This window comes from Poromitra crassiceps, assembly GCF_964638095.1.
Source record: "Poromitra crassiceps genome assembly, chromosome: 10".
NCBI lineage: Eukaryota > Metazoa > Chordata > Actinopteri > Beryciformes > Melamphaidae > Poromitra > Poromitra crassiceps.
The window spans coordinates 50,172,981-50,192,475 of record NC_139631.1 but is presented as its reverse complement, the minus strand read 5'-3'; the positions used below and the strand labels follow the sequence as shown (position 1 = coordinate 50,192,475).

At 42.8% G+C, this 19,495-nt stretch overlaps 1 protein-coding gene across 4 annotated transcripts in view; it reads left to right on the top strand.

Moving 5' to 3' along the window:
- The window catches only part of LOC310783885 (far upstream element-binding protein 3-like), a 208,407-nt gene that overhangs the window by 74,905 nt on the left and 114,007 nt on the right, over positions 1-19,495 (top strand). For all 4 annotated transcript variants that reach the window (XM_083644796.1, XM_083644797.1, XM_083644794.1 and 1 more), the window contains exons 4-5: positions 1,372-1,418; positions 6,789-6,860. In XM_083644796.1, coding sequence (XP_083500922.1) covers positions 1,372-1,418; positions 6,789-6,860 — 119 coding nt within the window. The remainder of the gene's footprint in view (positions 1-1,371; positions 1,419-6,788; positions 6,861-19,495) is intronic.

Below are 19,495 nucleotides of genomic sequence, written 5' to 3'. Positions count from 1 at the left end.
TGCCAATGACGACTATTGTGTTTTTTGACGGTGGGACGTGGATTAAAGCCTGATCCATCTCCTGTGAAAGTATGGTGGATGTTGAATGTGTAAAAGCTATTTTACAGACCCATTAGGTGGCGACAGTGCTCTCCAGATTACAGAAAGGCGAGGAAAAAACAGAGAAGAAGTCATGGGGAAACGGAAATCGCATCCGTATGCATCGATATGCATGAAGCATAGCGTTAGCTGTGCCTGCAGCAGCCAATCTGCTGCCACAATTGAGCCCCTCCGTGTCCGCTGCGATAGCCCATCCGCATGATTAGTGGTGGAGTTGTTATTATTCTCAACTGGAAGCATGGGAGCCGGTGACAAATACACGCGGAACGCTGTAAAAAAGCTGGATGTAGCGCACTTTTCAGTACAGAGCAAACGCAGCAGAGAGCCACCAGAGACACTCCCACGGAGGTGGGGTTTGCAGTTGAGCGGGGTGGGGCACGCAGGGCAGCATACAACACTGACCCAGACAGACCCAGACAGCAGGACAGGATTGGCAAACGCAAGCTAGAATATCTGATGCCCACTAGCAGTAAATCAAGACCAGCAAGAAGCTGCAACCAGCAGCGCACGCAGGGGCCAGCGCTGCTGGTTGCAGCTAAAAAATATTATTTTGCCAAACAAAATTCCTTTGTTTTCACTGTTTTATTGAAGGAAATTATTTTTGAGGTGTGACTACATCAGAAAATATTAGCTTCAGAGTCAGTCATGTGCTTGAAATGCTTCATTTCACAAAAGGCTAATTATCTCAGCTTCTAATTTGAAACCTCTCTTTTTGCTGAAATCAACCTATCTTCTCCGGCTCATAACTATAACGGAAAATGATATCAATAAACTTTTTTTTGCTGATGATAGAAGAGAGTCTCAACGTTCTTTGGGCGTGTTCGGTGTTTACATAGTAATATTACACAATATTCTGTGGGCCTCGAGAAATCACTGAAAACGCTCTGAAACTCTGGCACTGGGAGCATCCGTTTTCCAAAAGTGGCTGGCACTCAATGAGTTAATGATGGTTTCCAACTTCCATTCCATATTAGGTGTTCCATTGCCCGTGCTCTCAATGTTTTGTTTGGACCTGTTTACCTTGCTTTGTGACACAAACTGGCTGCTGTGAAAAGGGTCTTTTGGGTGAGAAAACTGTGTGTGAGATAAGTTTTATAGATTTGCCCCCTACAGTGTACATCACCATACCATAATCACTTATTGACACGTCTGTCTACACACGCACGCACGCACGCACGCACGCACGCACGCACGCGCGCACACACACTCACACACATGCACGTGCGCACACACACACGCCCCTGTCTGACTGGATGCATGTGTGTGTTACAGGGTGATCACAGAGGATTACAAGGTCCCTGACAGGATGGTGGGTTTCAGTAAGTACCACACACACACACACACACACACACACACACACACGGCTAACTGTCAGCATGGAATGAAATGTTCCTATAAGGAGCTCATTTCAAAACCTTAAAGCCCCCCTCCAGTCAGTTTTGTCATGTTTAAGATATTTCATGTGTAGCTGTGTTTTTTTCCTGCTCTGCTAATTAGCCAAAGTTTTCACCACTGTATTCTGTTGACAAATAACTAGGGCTGTCAGCGTTAACGCGTTAATCCGCGATGCGATTAAGGGCCGACTATAACACGTAATTTTTTTTTAAACATGCAATACAAAGATGCGATTAATCGATGCGATTTTATTAATACATTTATCGTTTGACAGCCCTACAAATAACATTATTTTGGCCGCAAAGTTAAATGTGGTCAGGCGCTAGAAACGGGTGCTGACGTCAACGGGTTGTCAACGCTCACGTATGCAGACGTGTCACAAATGCAATATTTAATATTACAGTGAATACAATCTGCCGTTACCTTGGCCATTACGTTTGCTAACGTAGTGTTCTGACCGTTCGTTCTGGCTCAAAACGCCGCGTTAGTCACTTTTAACCAGTTCGAGTTACGCTCTTTCCATATCTTTTCCATATAAGCCCACCAGCTTTGATATCTGTTAGCTGGTAATGTTGATATTTATTTTAACAATATTGTGGCTTCTGGACGAACATTTTGCGGAGATAGAGGCAGCCATACTGTTTCCGTTCTACCGGCTGGAAGGGAGACAAAGATTGTATTGAAGGTAGGAGCGAGGCTCTTATCCTTTTTGGACAACAGTGCTCCAGCCATGATGGTGCAGTGGAACAAGGTAGAAGTAGACGATTAATCAGCCGGCCGATTATTGGCATTTTAAATTGATCAGCATAGAGCGACCTATGCTGATTTATTATGCTGAGCCTGCGCTCACAAGGCTGATTATTACGGCAGGGTAAAAACATTTAGCGTGACAATAGAGAGCCCAAGTGGAACGTCACTTCCTGCTTCAGCACTGTACCAGAGATTTTCATCCGCATTTATTTTCCCATAGACATTTCGTAAAATGCTTGTAATTTTTTTTTTACTTTGTCAAACTAAACGGTTCAGATATATTTAGAAACAGGAGAGACCACATAACATTTCACTCAGACCAAAACGTAAAAAAATCACGGATTTAAAGAAAATATTTTTTCGTTGGTGTTGCATTTTACGAAATGTCTATGGGAAAATAAATGGCGGATGAAAATCTCTGGTACAGTGCTAAAGCAGGAAGTAAGTCACTTTGCCTCTATTTATACTCGATGTAATAATAATAACAATATGTAATGATCATATATTCTTATTATTATTATATTCTTATTATATTAATAATATAATAACAATACATGTAAAATAAAAAATCTAAAGCATGTTACTGGCTAAGATAACCATCTTATATTAGATGTATTTGTTATATTAGATTCTCAATGTGCATGGAATTATGCTAGGCAAACTAGGCATCTCGCACGCTACGCACGCTCGATTCCTAGGCTTGCCCCCTGTGCGGGCTTGCTAGCTCGGCCACTGCGCAGCCTCGCCCGCCCTGCATCTCGTCGAGCTGACCCTGCAGCTTGCATCGCAGCTCAGCCACTGTGCGGTCGAGCTCATCAGTGACATCATCACTGAACTTCTTCTTCTTCGTCTTCTTCTTCTTCAAACTTTGCACAAAGGTCCAGTCCCATGCCCCACTTCGTTGACGCGACTATTTCGCCAATAGTCCTGATGGTGGCACTACAGCGACCATCTAAAGTTTCAAACTTTGAAAATTCATAACAAATCAGGCATACGTGGTACGGCTTTGCAACTTTCACCGAAATGTGGGCCCAGGTGAGGAGAAACTTTTGTACACTGCAACCTATGGCCAATTATGAAGTCCAAAGACTGCAAAACTGCAAAAACTGCAAAACTTATTAAACCCTACTCCTACTGTAAACGGTACTGTAAACAACTACTGCAAATTATCGCTAAATGTTGTGTGTAAAGTCTCGGAATTTTATCTCAAAAACTGAATTTTTGACACTATTTTGAGTCCTGCCCTGATGTATAGCCTAAAGAGCATCGATGCCTTCACCATCCTGGGGAACGGTGGGACATGCCCTCACTATCCTGGGAAAACACGCACACACACACTGATGATGTCATAAGTGATGTCACTTGAGCAATTGAGCATTGTGACATCATTGATGATGTCATCAGTGATGTCATCAGTGTTGTAACATCACTGATGATGTCATCAGTGGCCGGCCACGACCCATTGCTGCGCAGCAGCTATAATAATAATTATGGCCCATTTCCACCGCTGGTATCAACGCGGCCCCGCACAGCTCGTCTCGCTTTTTTGTCTCATTCCACCGATCAAAAACGTGGACAACCCGGGTTGAGTCGGGGTTGAGTCGTGCTGCTTTTGGTCCCTGCTCTGTTGAGGTTCTAGGGCTGTGGACCCGGTACTATATGGTGACGTGAAAACACTGCAGACGACTGATTGGTCAGGCACAATCGTGTTTACTGTAGGCATCTACTGTCAATGCTGGATACCAGTTTAGTTAGCTTACCTTCTCTTCTGTTATGTTATTTCCATCAGTCTTTTGTGTTGCTGCCTTCGGCACTGGTGAAATAAAATCGATCTCCTTGCTCAGCTTTAACATGCGCTCCTCGGGAAGCCCTTTGTAGTTGCCTCCGCTAGGCCGCAGGCGAAGCCGCGGTCTTGCCTGTTGAGCTGCCGCTGGGGTTCTCCTCGTAGCGCCTCTCCCGTCCCCGCGCAGTGCATGCATGTGAGTTTGAGTAACAACAAAGTGATATCCATTCTCCTAGCCGATTGTCACATTTGCCCATGTACACTGTAGGTCATTTAGAGGCACCAGTATTTCATAATCAGTTTAAAAGTTCTGTGTATTGATTTCATTTTAACGTTATACTTATAGCCTACTTCGGCTATGGGCGGAGGGCAGATATGCGGTCGATATGACGACCAGGTGTGGGCGGAGGCAAGTAAACTTGCTATGGAAACAGAGTCTATATTAAGTAGAGCCGAGTAATACCAGATAGAGTGGAGCTGTACTGTGCTGTTATATGTGGTGGAAATGAGCCTTTAGTGGCTGGGCCAGCGAAGCGGCACCAATGTTCAGCATCTGCATCGTTAGACTGTCCTACACAAAAAATTTTCGATTGATAAAAAATTTAACCCACAGTGCATCAAAATGTTTTACTGTAAACGGTACTGTAAATAGCTACTGCAAATTCTAGCAAAATAAAGCTTGAATCTTCACAGAAAAAATTGACAAGATTTTGCTGTCACAGTAGTTGAAGTGTGCACATTTTAGGGGGGCATGGTGGTGCAGTGGTAAGTGCTGTCGCCTCACAGCTAGAAGGTCCTGGGTTCGATTCCCACCTGGGACGCTGTGAGCACTGAAGGAGTGCGTGCCCGTCCGTATGTCCTCGAGTGCCCACCGCCCGGGTGGGGTCGTCAAAGGGGCCTTTCTGTGCTTCTGGGGGTTTCCTTCATATAGGAACCCCACACCAAAACATGGAATATTCTGGTTGCTGATGTGGTGCCTCCTCTGGTCGTTAGGGGCGCCTGTTCTGAGGGAGGGGAACTCGTTGGAATAGCATGATCCTCCCACGTGCTATGTCCTACCGGTGAAGCTTCCCCTGTCAGGTGAAAAGAAGCGGCTGGCTACTGCCCATGTCTCGGAGGAAGCATGGAGCCAGTTTCGGCTCTCCCCAGATCGGCAGAGGGTGGAGCAGCAACCAGGATAAATAAATTAAATTAGCACTAATGGGGGATAAAAATGGGATAAACAAAATCGGGGGGGTGGGGGGGAAGAAAAAATAATTGTATCTCAAAAACTGAATTTGACAGTATTTTGAATTCTGCCCACATGTAGCCTAAAGAGCATCGTAATTGCCTAATGACGTGATGTCACTCGAGCAATGAGGTCATCAGTGATGTCATCAGTCATTATGTCATCAATGATGTCATCCTTTCTGGCTGAGCAGACTGGGTGGGTGATGTCATAGTTGTTGCTATGATGTCATCGGTGATGTCATACTTGCCAAAGTATAATTAACCAATGTTTCAGTCTATCTCTCTCTCTGCCCACTAGCTCCACTGTCCTACTCTCTCTCTCCGCTTCACTGTTCAACTTCTATGTAGTTAACCTGCTGCCTTACTTCTGCCCCAGCCCTGTCACGCATGGCAGTGTTCTAAACAGACTGGATTGCATGCAGCAGATGATAGAACGCTCATCCTTAAGAGACTTGACTTGGACTTGTCACTTTGCTCAGTTACTTAGTGCATTACCTTCACTAGTTTGGCGTGTAAAGCTGAATGGTGATCACGCAGATGTTGAAGTAGGTTAAGGTGTTGGAGCTGCGACTGCTTTTCAGCAGGTTTTGCAGATTGGAGAGCCGACATCTTTGAACAACCCCCCTGGTCGTCCTTTCTATAGCCGAAATGCTCCCACACTGATGACTTCAGACATGTTTTGGGTGGAAAGAGATCGCTTGGTTCTGGTCAATCTGCCGTTGTTTACCATTAGCTATGTAGCGTAGCCACTAGTCATGGACGTTAGCTACCCCAACATAAATATTGCTCCCGAGTCCCGTGAGCTGCGACAGCGTCGTCTACACGAACGGTGGTCCCCGTCTCATTACATTACATTACGTCATTTGGCAGACGCTTTTATCCAAAGCGACTTACAATAACACACTTTTTGTCAGCAATAGAGCAATCAACTATGGAGCACAGTCTATGACAACTACAAATCCGTCTATCTTAATTTGTTTACTTAACTGAGATCGGTGTAAGCCAGTGATACTCAACTGTGATATAACTTCTGTTATAGCATTTCAGTCTGGAATATGGAATATCTTTCAATAATCTATGATTTAGCTGCTAAATTGTCAAATACCGCCGTCTGCTCGCTACCCAGGCACTTATGTATGTACTTAACCTAACTTACCTATCCGGTGTGCACAACATTGTCAGACTAAACTCCGGCTGACACCCCAAAAACCTACAATCCGCTACAGAAAAATGTATATTGATTGTTCATTAACTGGCCCCTGGCCTTCTATCATTTCACGAAAGTGGCCCCCGGGCAAAGCAAGTTGAGTATCCCTGGTGTAAGCTAATGTTAGACAGACTGCAGACACATCTTCTCTCTTCTCCATTCTCCTCATCTCCTCTCATCTCCTCTCTACCCTCTCATCTTCTCCTCTCATCCCCTTTCCTCTCTCCTCATCTTCTCTCTCTCTTCTCCTCTACTCTCCACATGTCCGCTCATCTTTCCTCTCTTCTCATCTCTCCTCTCCTTCTCCCCTCTCCTCCCCTTCAGTAATCGGTAGAGGAGGAGAACAGATCACCAGGATCCAGTTGGAGTCCGGCTGCAAGATCCAGATCGCTGCTGGTGAGACTTCTGTCTGTCTGCAGGCTATCCGCGGGGTCTTGAAAAGTCTTGAAAGTTGGGAATTCAATTTAGGGAAAATCAAGACCCTTGAAAAGTATTGAAAAGTCTTAAGTCGATTTCAAATTCAAGACCCTTTAAATGTGTTTAAATGTGTTCTTTTTTCGATGTGAATAGCATGTCCAAAGATTTTGTTAAAAGTTTACGTGAATTCATTTATTTTGGTCCGCTGCAGTGCTCGGGAAGCCCTTGTGCGTGTAACGTCGGCTCCGCTAGGCCAGAGGCCGGGGTTTAGTGAAGCCGCGGTCTTGCCTGGTGAGAGGCCGCCAGGGTAGTGGCTTCCCTTCTCCCCGTAGCGCAACTCCCGTCCCGCGCGCAGCGCAAGCCGGGGTGGTGGCTTGGCTTCCCTTCTCCCCGTAGCGTACATGCATGTAGGCTAAATAACAACAAATTGATATCCATTCTCCTGGCCGATGGTCTCATTGCCCATGCAGGTCATATAGAGGCAACAGGATTTCCTAACCAGTTTAAAAGTTACGTCTATGGATTTAATTTTAACAGTATACGTTATAACCTACTTGGGTTATGGTATGGGCGGAGGGCAGATGTGCGGTCGCTATGACCACCAGCCGGGGCTGTAATGTAAATATGTGACATGAGTCACATGATTTTAGATGGGTGAAAGTAATATTTCCGATGTGTCTTGCCCATTCTATGGCCAGGCGAGTTGTAATATATTGTCATGTCATGGTGTTTTGGGGTCATTAATAAACAAGATTGATTGTTATTTTTCTATAATTTTCTGGGGTAGTGCTATTTTACATTGAAGTCAACGTGGAAAGGCTTGTGTTTTCACCCTAAAAGGGGGCGGGGCCTAATTGCCGATCTGATGTATTGGCTAATGGGGCGGCTGGACTGGACTGAGTGTTGGGATTTTGACAGTGCGGTGAGGTTTTTTGTGTCAGTGTGTGCGCTGCATAGAAGTGCATAGAAGTTATGGCAAACTAAGACCGTTTAGTTTTGCAATCTCAAACTCAAAATGTATAGTAAGTTTTATAGTAGGGTCATCTGTGGCACTTCCGTGACCGTGGAGAGCGAAGGTCCGTTTCTCAATGGATTTGTCATCTAGGAGGGTTAATAAACAAATTTAGCCGGGGTGTATTTTTAAAAAAGGCGGGGAAAATATTTGAGACCAAAATCCAAAATGTCTGCCGTGGAAATTAACTTTTTAATGGTTTGACCTACAATGATGCACAATACATGGTTTCAGAGCTTATTCTGGTCAAGGAATACATATTTGGTGTTTATATAATGATTTGACTTATTTTTTTACCTTCAAATCCAAGATGGCTGCCAATTTTGAGCTCTAAAAGGCAGTTTTTTCAAAATCGTCATAGAGCCTTCATATTAGGCTTGAATGACAGGTCTTCTCATGATGAGTTGAATAATATACAGTATAAGTACACAGAAGTAATCTCTGAGGTCATTAAAGTAAATGTTTGTGTGTAAACAACAGTTGCTGATTTGCGGTTTCCCATTAAATAGGGTAGGCTACTGAGAATATGGTGTCCAGTTCATCCCATCACATTTTCATAATGAACCAAAAACTATTTTGCACTATAGCCTAACATAAAATAATATTCTGTATGCAAAGCTAGCAAGGTTAGTTGCTTGAGCTGAATTTAAAGGTCAACTCAAAACAAACAATGAAATTAACTTTGAAATTAAAACTGAATCCTAGGCTACTAAATTTCATCAGCACACAGTAAAGGAAACTTGTCTTTGAACTCAGCTGACTGTCTAGTCCTAATCCCTGTTGTGCAATGTCCCTTTTCAGTGAAGTTTTAGTTTTTGTTAAGAGTATGGACTTTTAATCTTGACCTTGTTGGTAGGCAACGGCCCTTTTTCAGTCAAGCATTTTCAGATTAGCTCAGTCAGTCTGTGAAGCAGTCAGTGTCAGCACTTGCGCGAGCTCGCTTTTTCTCTAACTAATGTTAACATTACACACTTTAAGACACTTTGTTTGAGGATATAAAAGGAGGTACGGTGGTGTAGTGGTAAGCACTATCGCCTCACAGCTCGAAGGTCGTGGGTTCGATTCCCACCTGGGACGATGTGAACGCTGAAGGAATGCGTGCCCGTCCGCATGTCCTCGAGTGCCCACCGCCCGGGTGGGGTCGTCAAAAGGGCCTTTCTGTGTGGAGTTTGCATGTTCTCCCCGTGCCTCCCGGGGGTTTCCTTCATATAGGAACCCCCTTCACCAAAAACATGCAATATCCTGGTTGCTAATGTGGTTCCTCCTCTGGTCGTTAAGGGCGCCTGTTCAGAGGGAGGGGAACTGGTTGGAATAGTGTGAACCTCCCACGTGCTATGTCCTACCGGTGAAGCTTCCCCTGTCAGGTGAAAAGAAGCGGCTGGCTAACTGCCCATGTCTCGGAGGAAGCATGGAGCCAGTTTCGGCTCTCCCCAGATCGGCAGAGGGTGGAGTAGCAACCAGGATAAAGAAATTACGTTAGCACTAATGGGGGATAAAAATGGGATAAAAAAATCGGGGGGGGGGGGGGGGGGGATATATATAAAAAGAAAACTTTGTTTGAGGTTATCAACGTTATTCACTAGTCTACAAGAACATATAAAACAAAAGCAAAAACAATTTTTATTTGCAGAAGTCATCATTGATATTTGGTGTTAGCTAACGTTAGGTAACGTTATTATTTTTAGCTAAAGTTAATGTTATCTGTCTCCACAATTCTGTCAACTGACATATGCATTTGCTTTTGAAAATAAACAGCGTATAACAGCAATACAATATAACAGTAATATAATAGCGAGTTGCTTTCCCTCCCAATGAAAGACAAAGCACACAATGTCCTATGAATGTGTCCTAAAATGTGACAAGCCTTGCAAGCCCACCGATACAATAAATCAAGGCAAATGGGACAGCTTACAATTAAAAGCCCAAGACTGGTCAGGACTTGATAAATTTGATGATGTTTACACCACCACCTCCTGGGAAGATGGGGCAACCAATCGGTACATGCATTCGTCATGTTATATTTCTATTTAATCTTCAGTTATGCTTAAGCAAGCCAGGCTGTTTATTTTCAAAAGCAAATGCATATGTCAGTTGACAGAAGTGTGGAGACAGATAACATTAACTTTAGCTAAAAATAATAACGTTACCTAACATTAGCTAACACCAAATATCAATGATGACTTCTGCAAATAAAAATGGTTTTTGCTTTTGTTTTATATGTTCTTGATGGTAGAACTATCTTTAGACTAGTGAATAACATTGATATCCTCAAACAAAGTGTCTTAAAGTGTGTAATGTTAACATTAGTTAGAGAAAAAGCGAGCTCGCGCAAGTGCTGACACTGACTGCTTCACAGACTGACTGAGCTAATCTGAAAATGCTTGACTGAAAAAGGGCCGTTGCCTACCAACAAGGTCAAGATTAAAAGTCCATACTCTTAACAAAAACAAAAACTTCACTGAAAAGGGACATTGCACAACAGGGATTAGGACTAGACAGTCAGCTGAGTTCAAAGACAAGTTTCCTTTACTGTGTGCTGATGAAATTTAGTAGCCTAGGATTCAGTTTTAATTTCAAAGTTAATTTCATTGTTTGTTTTGAGTTGACCTTTAAATTCAGCTCAAGCAACTAACCTTGCTAGCTTTGCATACAGAATACTATTTTATGTTAGGCTATAGTGCAAAATTGTTTTTGGTTCATTATGAAAATGTGATGGCATGAACTGGACACCATATTCTGAGTAGCCTACCCTATTTAATGGGAAACCGCAAATCAGCAACTGTTGTTTACACACAAACATTGACTTTATTGACCTCAGAGATTACTTCTGTGTACTTATACTGTATATTATTCAACTCATCATGAGAAGACCTGTCATTCAAGCCTAATATGAAGGCTCTATGACGATTTTGAAAAAACTGCCTCAAAATTGGCAGCCATCTTGGATTTGAAGGTCAAAAATAGGTCAAATCATTATATAAACACCAAATATGTATTCCTTGACCAGAATAAGCTCTGAAACCATGTATTGTGCATCATTGTAGGTCAAAGCATTAAAAAGTTAATTTCCACAGCAGCCATTTTGGATTTTGGTCTCTCAAATATTTTCCCCGCCTTTTTTAAAAATACACCCCGCCTAAATTTGTTTATTAACCCTCCTAGATGACAAATCCATTGAGAAACGGACCTTCGCTCTCCACGGTCACGGAAGTGCCACAGATGACCCTACTATTAGTTGAAGGTGTGTCGCTGATGTAATCGGTCACAGCTCGAAGTGGTGATCGGGTCTTGAAATTTATTGGAAGGGTCTTGAAAAAGTATTTAAAAAGTCTTCAATTTAACCTCAGGATTGCTGCATATACCCTGGTCTGTCTCTACCTAATAATAATAATAATAATAATAATGATAATGATAACAATAGTAATAATAATAATAACACACGGGACTTAAATAGTGCTTTTCAAGGACTCACACTAGGGATGCACGATATGGATTTTTTCAGCCGATATGATAACCGATAAATATCTGCTTCTTCTGGCCGATAACTGATAATTATTTCACATTTTTGCATTAAAAAAAGTTCTTAACGTGTATTTTATGCACACCTGGGGTAAAAAAAGAAGACAAAAGGCAGATGTAGTGAGCAAAGATGGATGATTTAACATTCCATAGCCCTGACCTAACCAAATCTACATCACTAACACAAAACAAAAGCCACTTCTGATATAATATGATTGTTTTAGTAAAGTGTATCACTCAATTAATGGTCAATACAAAAAATAGCGGCTTTTATAGAACTGAAAGCCAATGACTGCTTAGTCTGCAGATAGAACACGATGACGAAAGGCACAGTAATTTATTGTCATGTTACTAATGTTTGAATTTTGCATTGGGGCCAGATCTATTGAAGTGAATGGGGCAGGCATGGGAAGTCCCAATATAAATGAAAAAAGGTAGAGCCTGCACACTTACTCCATGTCGTATAGTTTATTGAGACACAAGAATAGACAACGTTTCGATCCTATTGGATCTTCTTCAGGTCAGAAATGTTTGGTGACTGACACCACCCATATACAGTATATAAACTGCCAATCATAGGCTAATAGGCTCTATGGGTGGCTGGTGTGGGTGGTGCAATCGGCACACCTCAGGGTGAGGCATATCCAAACATAATTGATACAGGTTACTCAACCCAGGGGTCGTATACAAGTGCATACAAATACACAGGGAACAGAGAAAGAGCAATAGGGACTTGCAACAAATAGCAAGTGCTGAAAAAAAGCAAGTGCTGGAAAAAACAACCTAACACAAGATGCCAAGAGAATATAAAAGTAGGGGTTGTATACAATACATTGTAATATACAGACCGTAGTAAAAATGATTCCACACATAAAAAGATTACGGTATTTAATAAATTGGAAAAGTTTTCAAATTTAAATTTGATAAAACGGGAGCAAAAAGGAGCACAAAACTCCCTAGTATGTAAATAACACAAAGGGAAGCAAAGACATATTAGGAAAGAGTATTATAAGACCATTAGAAAGGGGTATTCATCACCTTGATTGGATTTTTGGGCTATTTATAATTACAAAAACATGTTTTTAGAGGAAATGTTTAATGTCATACTCCTGATTCAGGCCTCTGGGTGTAAGAGTCTGGAGAGTAAATATATGGAAACTCTCCCTTCTGAGAAGGAGGGCATTCATATCACCTCCTCTTCTTGGAGTTTTTACTTGTTCTATCCCAATGTATTTCAGGGAGGACACTGGATGGTTTGCCTCACTGAAATGGACTGCCAACGGATTACATGGGTCCTGATTACGGATACAACTCCTATGTTCTGTAAATTCTGGTTCTAAGGGCCTAGGCCCCTGTGTTTTCCCCACGTAGGCCAGGCCACACGGACATTTGATTAAATAAATCAAATTTTTAGTTGAGCAACTTATCATGCCCCTTATCAAGTCCCACTATAAACCATCATGTCTGTGTCGTTTCACTTTTTATTGAAAAATGCTACCATAATGTAGGGCTGCTCGATTATGGCAAAAATCATAATCACGATTATTTTGATTGATATTGAGATCACGATTATTTAACACGATTACTCATTGACATTGAGAACATCATGAATTTATTGAACATTGACACTGGCTTTTCTTTTTAACATTGGATGTCCTCGGATTTTAGATATAATTGAAAATAAATAAATAAGTGAAAATAAATAATAAAAGTGCAAAGATTTAGAAATAAAATAAAAACTAAAATAAATATACAGTACATGTAGGCCTACTATGTTGCAGTGAACTGCCACAACCAACTGCAACTATTAATCTACATTCAATATGTTGGTAAACATCTGAACTAGTAGTCCTTAAACCTCAAATCTAACCAAATGAGAACGCTATTGAGTAACGTTCGTTTACATTACATTAAATTACTCATTTGGCAGATGGTTTTATCCAAAGCGACTTACGTTTAGGTTTATAATAGGCTATTGTTAATGTTTATCTGTGAGCTCGTTAGCTGTTGAATATGCGGTCGCATTGTAAAGAGTGTCCTGAATCGATGACACTTTGCGGTGGCAGGAGTAACTAGATGGGGCTTTGTCTCTTTGTTCGTTTAGCGTTATTTCTTGGTCATAGACCACTTTGTGAGTGGATTTCAAGTGATTAAACGAAAGAAGGAGAGGTCGTGTTGTGGGGTGCTGCCACGACCGCGCATATCTTGACAGGTGGGTCAAAACTCGCATCGCAATTCCGTGCTGTCACTCTTGATGTGTTGATGTGTAATGTAACACATCAAGAGCGATGCGAATATACAGCACGGAATTGCGATGTGAGTTTTGACCCACCTGTCACAGCCACAGACTTGGAACAAACAGTGCAAGATATGCGCAGTGTAAGGTCCTTTAAACTCGGCGAAACCATAGTGTTTCCACCCCACATACGTTGTTTCACGTCTCTTCTCGACCAGCGGCTCTCTTTCTGTGACTTCTGTCATTTATTCTTGTGCTACCACGGAAATAAGCGGGGAGGAGAAACGTGCAGTGGCTCTTCACACGACAGTCATTTCACAACTCGAGCTGGTGTGCTTTGGGCTTTGGGGGAGGGGCCGAGCGAAGGGGTGCGCTTGATTTATAACACAAGACAGAATGAGAGAGACAAGAGCCGCAAAATCGTTTGATGTCGATTATCTTGTTTTCATAATCGTGGACAGCCCAAATCATAATCATGATTAAAATTCGATTAATCGCCCAGCCCTACCATAACGCGATATCTGAGGAACGCCTTGACGGAATTTCATCAAATTTGCCTCAAACATCGACTTAGACTCAAGGATGATCTCATAGATATATATAAAGGCGTTAGCTGTGCCTGTGAACAGCAGCCAATCTGTCCCACAATTGAGCCCCTCCGTCTCCGCTGCGATAGCCCCTCCACATTATTAGTTGCCAGAAAAGGAGCACGACACCAGCGTCTTTCTGAAAAGCCAAATCATTCTCAGCTGGAAGCGCTGGGAGCCGGCGACAAAAACGGCGGAACGATGTGAAAATAGAGCTGGGTGTAGCGCACTTTGAAACATGCAGAGCAAACGTGCAGCAGAGAGCCACCAGAGACACTCCCACGGAGGAGTTTGCAGTTGAGGGGGGTGGGGCACGTAGGGCACCATACAACACCGACCCAGACAGCAGGCTAGATGGACAGATTGGCAAACAAGCAAGAATACCTGATGCCCACCAACTGTAAATCAAGACCAGCAAGAAGGTGTAGGGTCTGCGCACGCAGGGGCCAGCGCTGCTGGTTGCAGCTAAAAAATATTATTTTGTCATCAAAATTCCTTTGTTTTCGCTGTTTTATTGAAGGAAATTATTTTTGAGGTGTCACTACATCAGAAAATATTAGCTTCAGAGTCAGTGATGTGCTTGAAATGCTTCATTTCACAAAAGGCTCATTATCTCAGCTTCTAGTTTGAAACGTCTGTTTTTGGTGAAATCAACCTATCTTCTCCGGCTGATAACTAAAGAACGGAAAATGATATCAATAAACTTTTTTTTGCTGATGATACAAGAGAGTCTCATCGTTCTTTGGGCGTGTTCGGTGTTTACATAGTAATATCACACAATATTCTGTGGGTCTTGAGTTATCACTGAAAACGCTCTGAAAGGGCTGGCACTGGGAGCATCCGTTTTCCAAAAGTGGCTGGCACTCAATGAGTTAAGACTATTTTGCAAGTTACTGAAAAGTACAAGTACAACCAAACTAATTTCAGTGTTCGTATGGCCATGAGAAACCTAGACAAGTCATGGAAATTTAAAATGCAATTAGTTTGATAAATATTTTCATGTCGTTCATTTACGCTGAGTTTCCAATAATTCATATGCTAAAAAGTAATGTTCATAAGCATGCAAACACTCTATCTCTTGGTTCACTGTTATTTTTACAGTAGGGTTGGGCGATGGGACGAATATATTGGCTATCTGCGATTGAGTTGCGTGATTGTCATTTGTCAATTTGCTAATTTAATGGAGAGAGAGACTGACAGACAGAGAGAGAGCGTGGGGACAGAGCAGACATGCGGCTCAGCACACACACACACACACACACACACACACACACACACACACAGCGTTGAGCAGTGAGAGAGAGGCAGGGGGGAAGGAAAGTGAAGGTGGACCAGAAACGCGCTCTCCTGAGAATATGAGGCAGCAGGATGACTGAAGCAAATGAAACTCAAACTATCACAAAGAGCAGCCGAGATTCTGACACTTTTTGCGCGATGAGTTCCGCTCTATCTGCCCGTTTGTCTCTCTGCCAGTGCCCACATGTCTGTTTAGTGTGCGTGTGTGTGTGGCATGTCATTCTTAATGCTGTTCACATAACCAGCAGAGCGTGTGTTTAGGCTATCGTCCGGCTCCGTCCCCAAATTAATTGTCATCGTCCCTGACGCTATTTTTAACATCCCCGCGATGACGGGACGTCCGTGTCAAGGCAAGCCCTAGTTAAGTGTGTGTGTGTGTGTGTGTGTGTGTGTGTGTGTGTGTGTGTGTGTGTGTGTGTGTGTGTGTGTGTGTCTCTCAAACTAACTGCCCCTCCGTGTTGTCGTCCATGCTGCTGCACTTTGCAAAGTGAAAAGGGGGAGGGGAGGAAAACTTGGGAAGAATCTTTCAGACATAGAAATGCAACTGATAGAATGTGCACTGCATGTAGCGCGATTCTAACAATCTGTCTGGAAAGGCAGATCGTGGAGCCATTCTGATCGTGAACGATCTAAGATCGTCATATCGCCCGCCCCTAGCTGCATTGAGTCATTCTGGTAAGAAAGTAATGGTGCATCATGAGAATACGGTACTTGAATTGAATTACCGGTACACTAAATTGTAATCTATCAGAGATTAATCATTGTGTCCTTAAAATTCTTTATGTGCTCCTAACTTTTTCAATTTAGGAGCATAATGTGATGTGATAATCACACCACATGCTTCAATACTTAAAATGCAAAGGCTTCCATCAATGGGCCATAGGCTCAATGCCCATTGTGCTAACTCAGTTGGTGATAGAAAGTGACTTAACAGACATTTATTTACATGAAAATCTTTGAGCGTATCACTTTAACACATTGAGTGCCAAGGACGTCTGTGCACGTCCTAAAAAAAAGTAACGAGGAGTGCCAAGGACGTCTGTGGACGTCCTAAAATCATAATTCATATTATTCCATAATTCTGCTGTTTAAGGTCGTACCCAGCCAGTGAGCATGAATCCCTTCAAGGGATCACACGGCGCCACCTTAAACATCGTCACGGAAGCTGCGCCACCCACCTCAGATCCTTTACTTTGTGCAGGAGAAAGCAGGGAAAGACGTGATCAAAGAGGAAACCGATGCATGCTTCAGCCAGAGCCGTATATATTGCTCTGTCTGCAGCGGAGAGTGGGCTCGGCTGCATCCGCGCTCACAACTGAGCTCTTATGCTTCTATCTATCTCCACACGATTTCCTGCCAGAAAGCCAGCATCCGAAGCCGAACGGCCAAGCCTTTTCGTTCAGTCGCGTTTGCCAGCGCGCATCATTTCCTTGATGCGCGCTGGGATCCGTCCGGGGCAAAAACGGAGTCGAGAAAACAAACTCTGTGCGTGTGGGAGGAGCCCGCAGCTCAGAGGTGGAGAGGGGGGGGGGGGGCACGCAGGCTGCACAGAAACCACACCACGCCACCACATCAGAAAACACCAGCCAGAGTCAGTGAATGTGCTCGAAATTAGAGTGCAAAAGGTATTCATAAAAGTGACTATATCTTGGAAAGTAAAAAAAAACGACAGAAAACCCTTGAAAGTGCACTTTTTCAGAGGCTGTCATTTCATAATGGAACTGTCTAGAAACAAAATTTCTTCTTTGGAAGAAGCAGGAGTGTTCAATGTTTCATTAAAGTCCAGCCCCGTCAATATAGCCATAATAGAAAAAATTCTATAGCTGTTTTCAACTGAATGGAAGTGAATCTGGCACAGGCTGCAGACAATTTTACTGAAGCGCTGTGGCACTCAATGTGTTAAGAAATGACCAAAATGACAAAGAAGGTAATGTTTAAAATGTATTATTGTGCTGCCAAAAGGCGTAGTGAAAAATTTGGGTGCAAAAGTAAGGCGTACCGGTGCACCCACTGTAAAAAAGTTAGTCTGGAGCCCTGGTGGTCTCTGATTCTAAATATAGCTGAATTGCTTGGTTTGACCAAGTACATTTTTTTTTACAAGCATTTTACGAAATGTAGTGGAAAATGAATGAAATCCCTTGGTTCGTATGCTGCATATGCCTGAAGAGCGGGTGACTTTGGCTCCACTCATTCTTCTAAAAGAGAGAATGTTGTTTATGCAGTGACGGGCTGCTCAGCCTTTACAGTGAGTGTGGTATGGCATCGCAATGCACGGAGTTCCCTGCAGTCAAGCAGAAGGCGGACTTGTTTTATTTTGATGCCATTTGATGTGTAACGTTAGTGAATGCTGGCTGATATTAGCGTCTTGACTCTTTAACCTGATCTCACATGCAGCCATGCTCCCCAGTGCTTCAGACTCCCTTGTCCAAGCAGCGGCCAGGTGTTTTTGAGGCAGATGTGACAGAGCGGGTCGTCCATTAATCACTTTGGATAAAAGAGGTCGGTGGTTCGATTCCCGCCTCCTCTAGTCTGCATGTCGAAGTGTCCTTGCTCCGATCAGGATTTTTCGGGCCGGTCACCGATCGCTGGAATCAGTATCTGCCGATCCGATATAACCGATCACGACGTCCATTGAAGCCTTCTTTTGATCATGTAGCATTATTAGCATTATTATTTATTTATTTGTATTTATTATTTATTACACTCTCTCTTAACCCATTGATACCGGCGCGCGTTCTCTAGAGTGGCCCTCTAAACCTACTGCACGTTTGTAAACAGCCCCTGTAAACCGGCCTTTTTCGGAGAAGTTGCCAGAGCGGTCGGCGTTCACTAAAACCTTCATATCTCAGGCTCTATAGCACATATAAACATAAAATAAAAAGCATTTGAGAGCTTAACCCTTTGGCTTTTCGTATTATATTTGCCCTAACGTAATTTTTTTTTTTTTAACCCCCAAAAATAAAAATAAAGATTCTAACGCATTTTAAGAAATGTTAATCAAGATTACGGCAAATGTAACCCTTCCAAATAAAAAGCCACGGGTTTAAGCTCTCAAATGCTTTTTATTTCATGTTGATAGCTACTACAGAAACTGAGGAAATTACTGCAGCCTAACGTTAACGTTAAAAAAGTAACGTTAGCGACCTCCGTTTTGCAGTAGTCTTGAAATACGGCAAATTCGCCAAATGTCACTCACCCAATGAGCCTTGGCTAGCGTGTCAACAGTCACATCATAATCTGGGTGTGGAATCTTCTTATTCATTGATGTCTTCGTCCTCAAAGTAAGTTATACTCCGTTCAGTTCATCAGCGTTAGCATTCACTTAGCTTACTGTCTGAGACGCGGCCATGCAGAATTGCCACCGTGCAGCAGAAGAACGTGCAGTAAAACCTTGAGGCTATTGCAGATTGGAACATGAGATAAATAAATCTGAAATTAGGTCAGCAGCATTGATTTCATCCTAAAGTTTAATGGGAAGTATTGCTGGACCGGCGCTTCCTTGATTTTCTGTGTACCGTAAATTCCGGACTATAAGCCGCGGCTTTTTTCCCGTTTTTTGGCCCCTGCGGCTTATATAACGGTGCGTCTTATCTATGGATTTTTTCAGAAAAAAAAAAAAAAAAAAAAAAAAAATCTCTCTTTTTTAGCACTCTTTCTAACTATAAATCCACTTCTGTTTTAATTTCCTCTCTTGCCCTCTTTTCACCACACCGCGGACACTGTGTGCACTGTAAAAATAAACAACGGTGGTGTTGTGTTATGTTGTTTTGTTGAAATGTTACGGTAATACGGTAAATGGGAGCTTCCTCAAACAGCCATCTCTTTCCCGACAATCCCCTCTGTGCGTGACCACTTACATATGGTAATTACGGTAAGCAAACGGCCACAAGCCCATCAACTCCCTCCCCCGACTACCAGGAGAAAATCACAAACTTCGGCGAATTCACACAAAGGAAGATCAAGG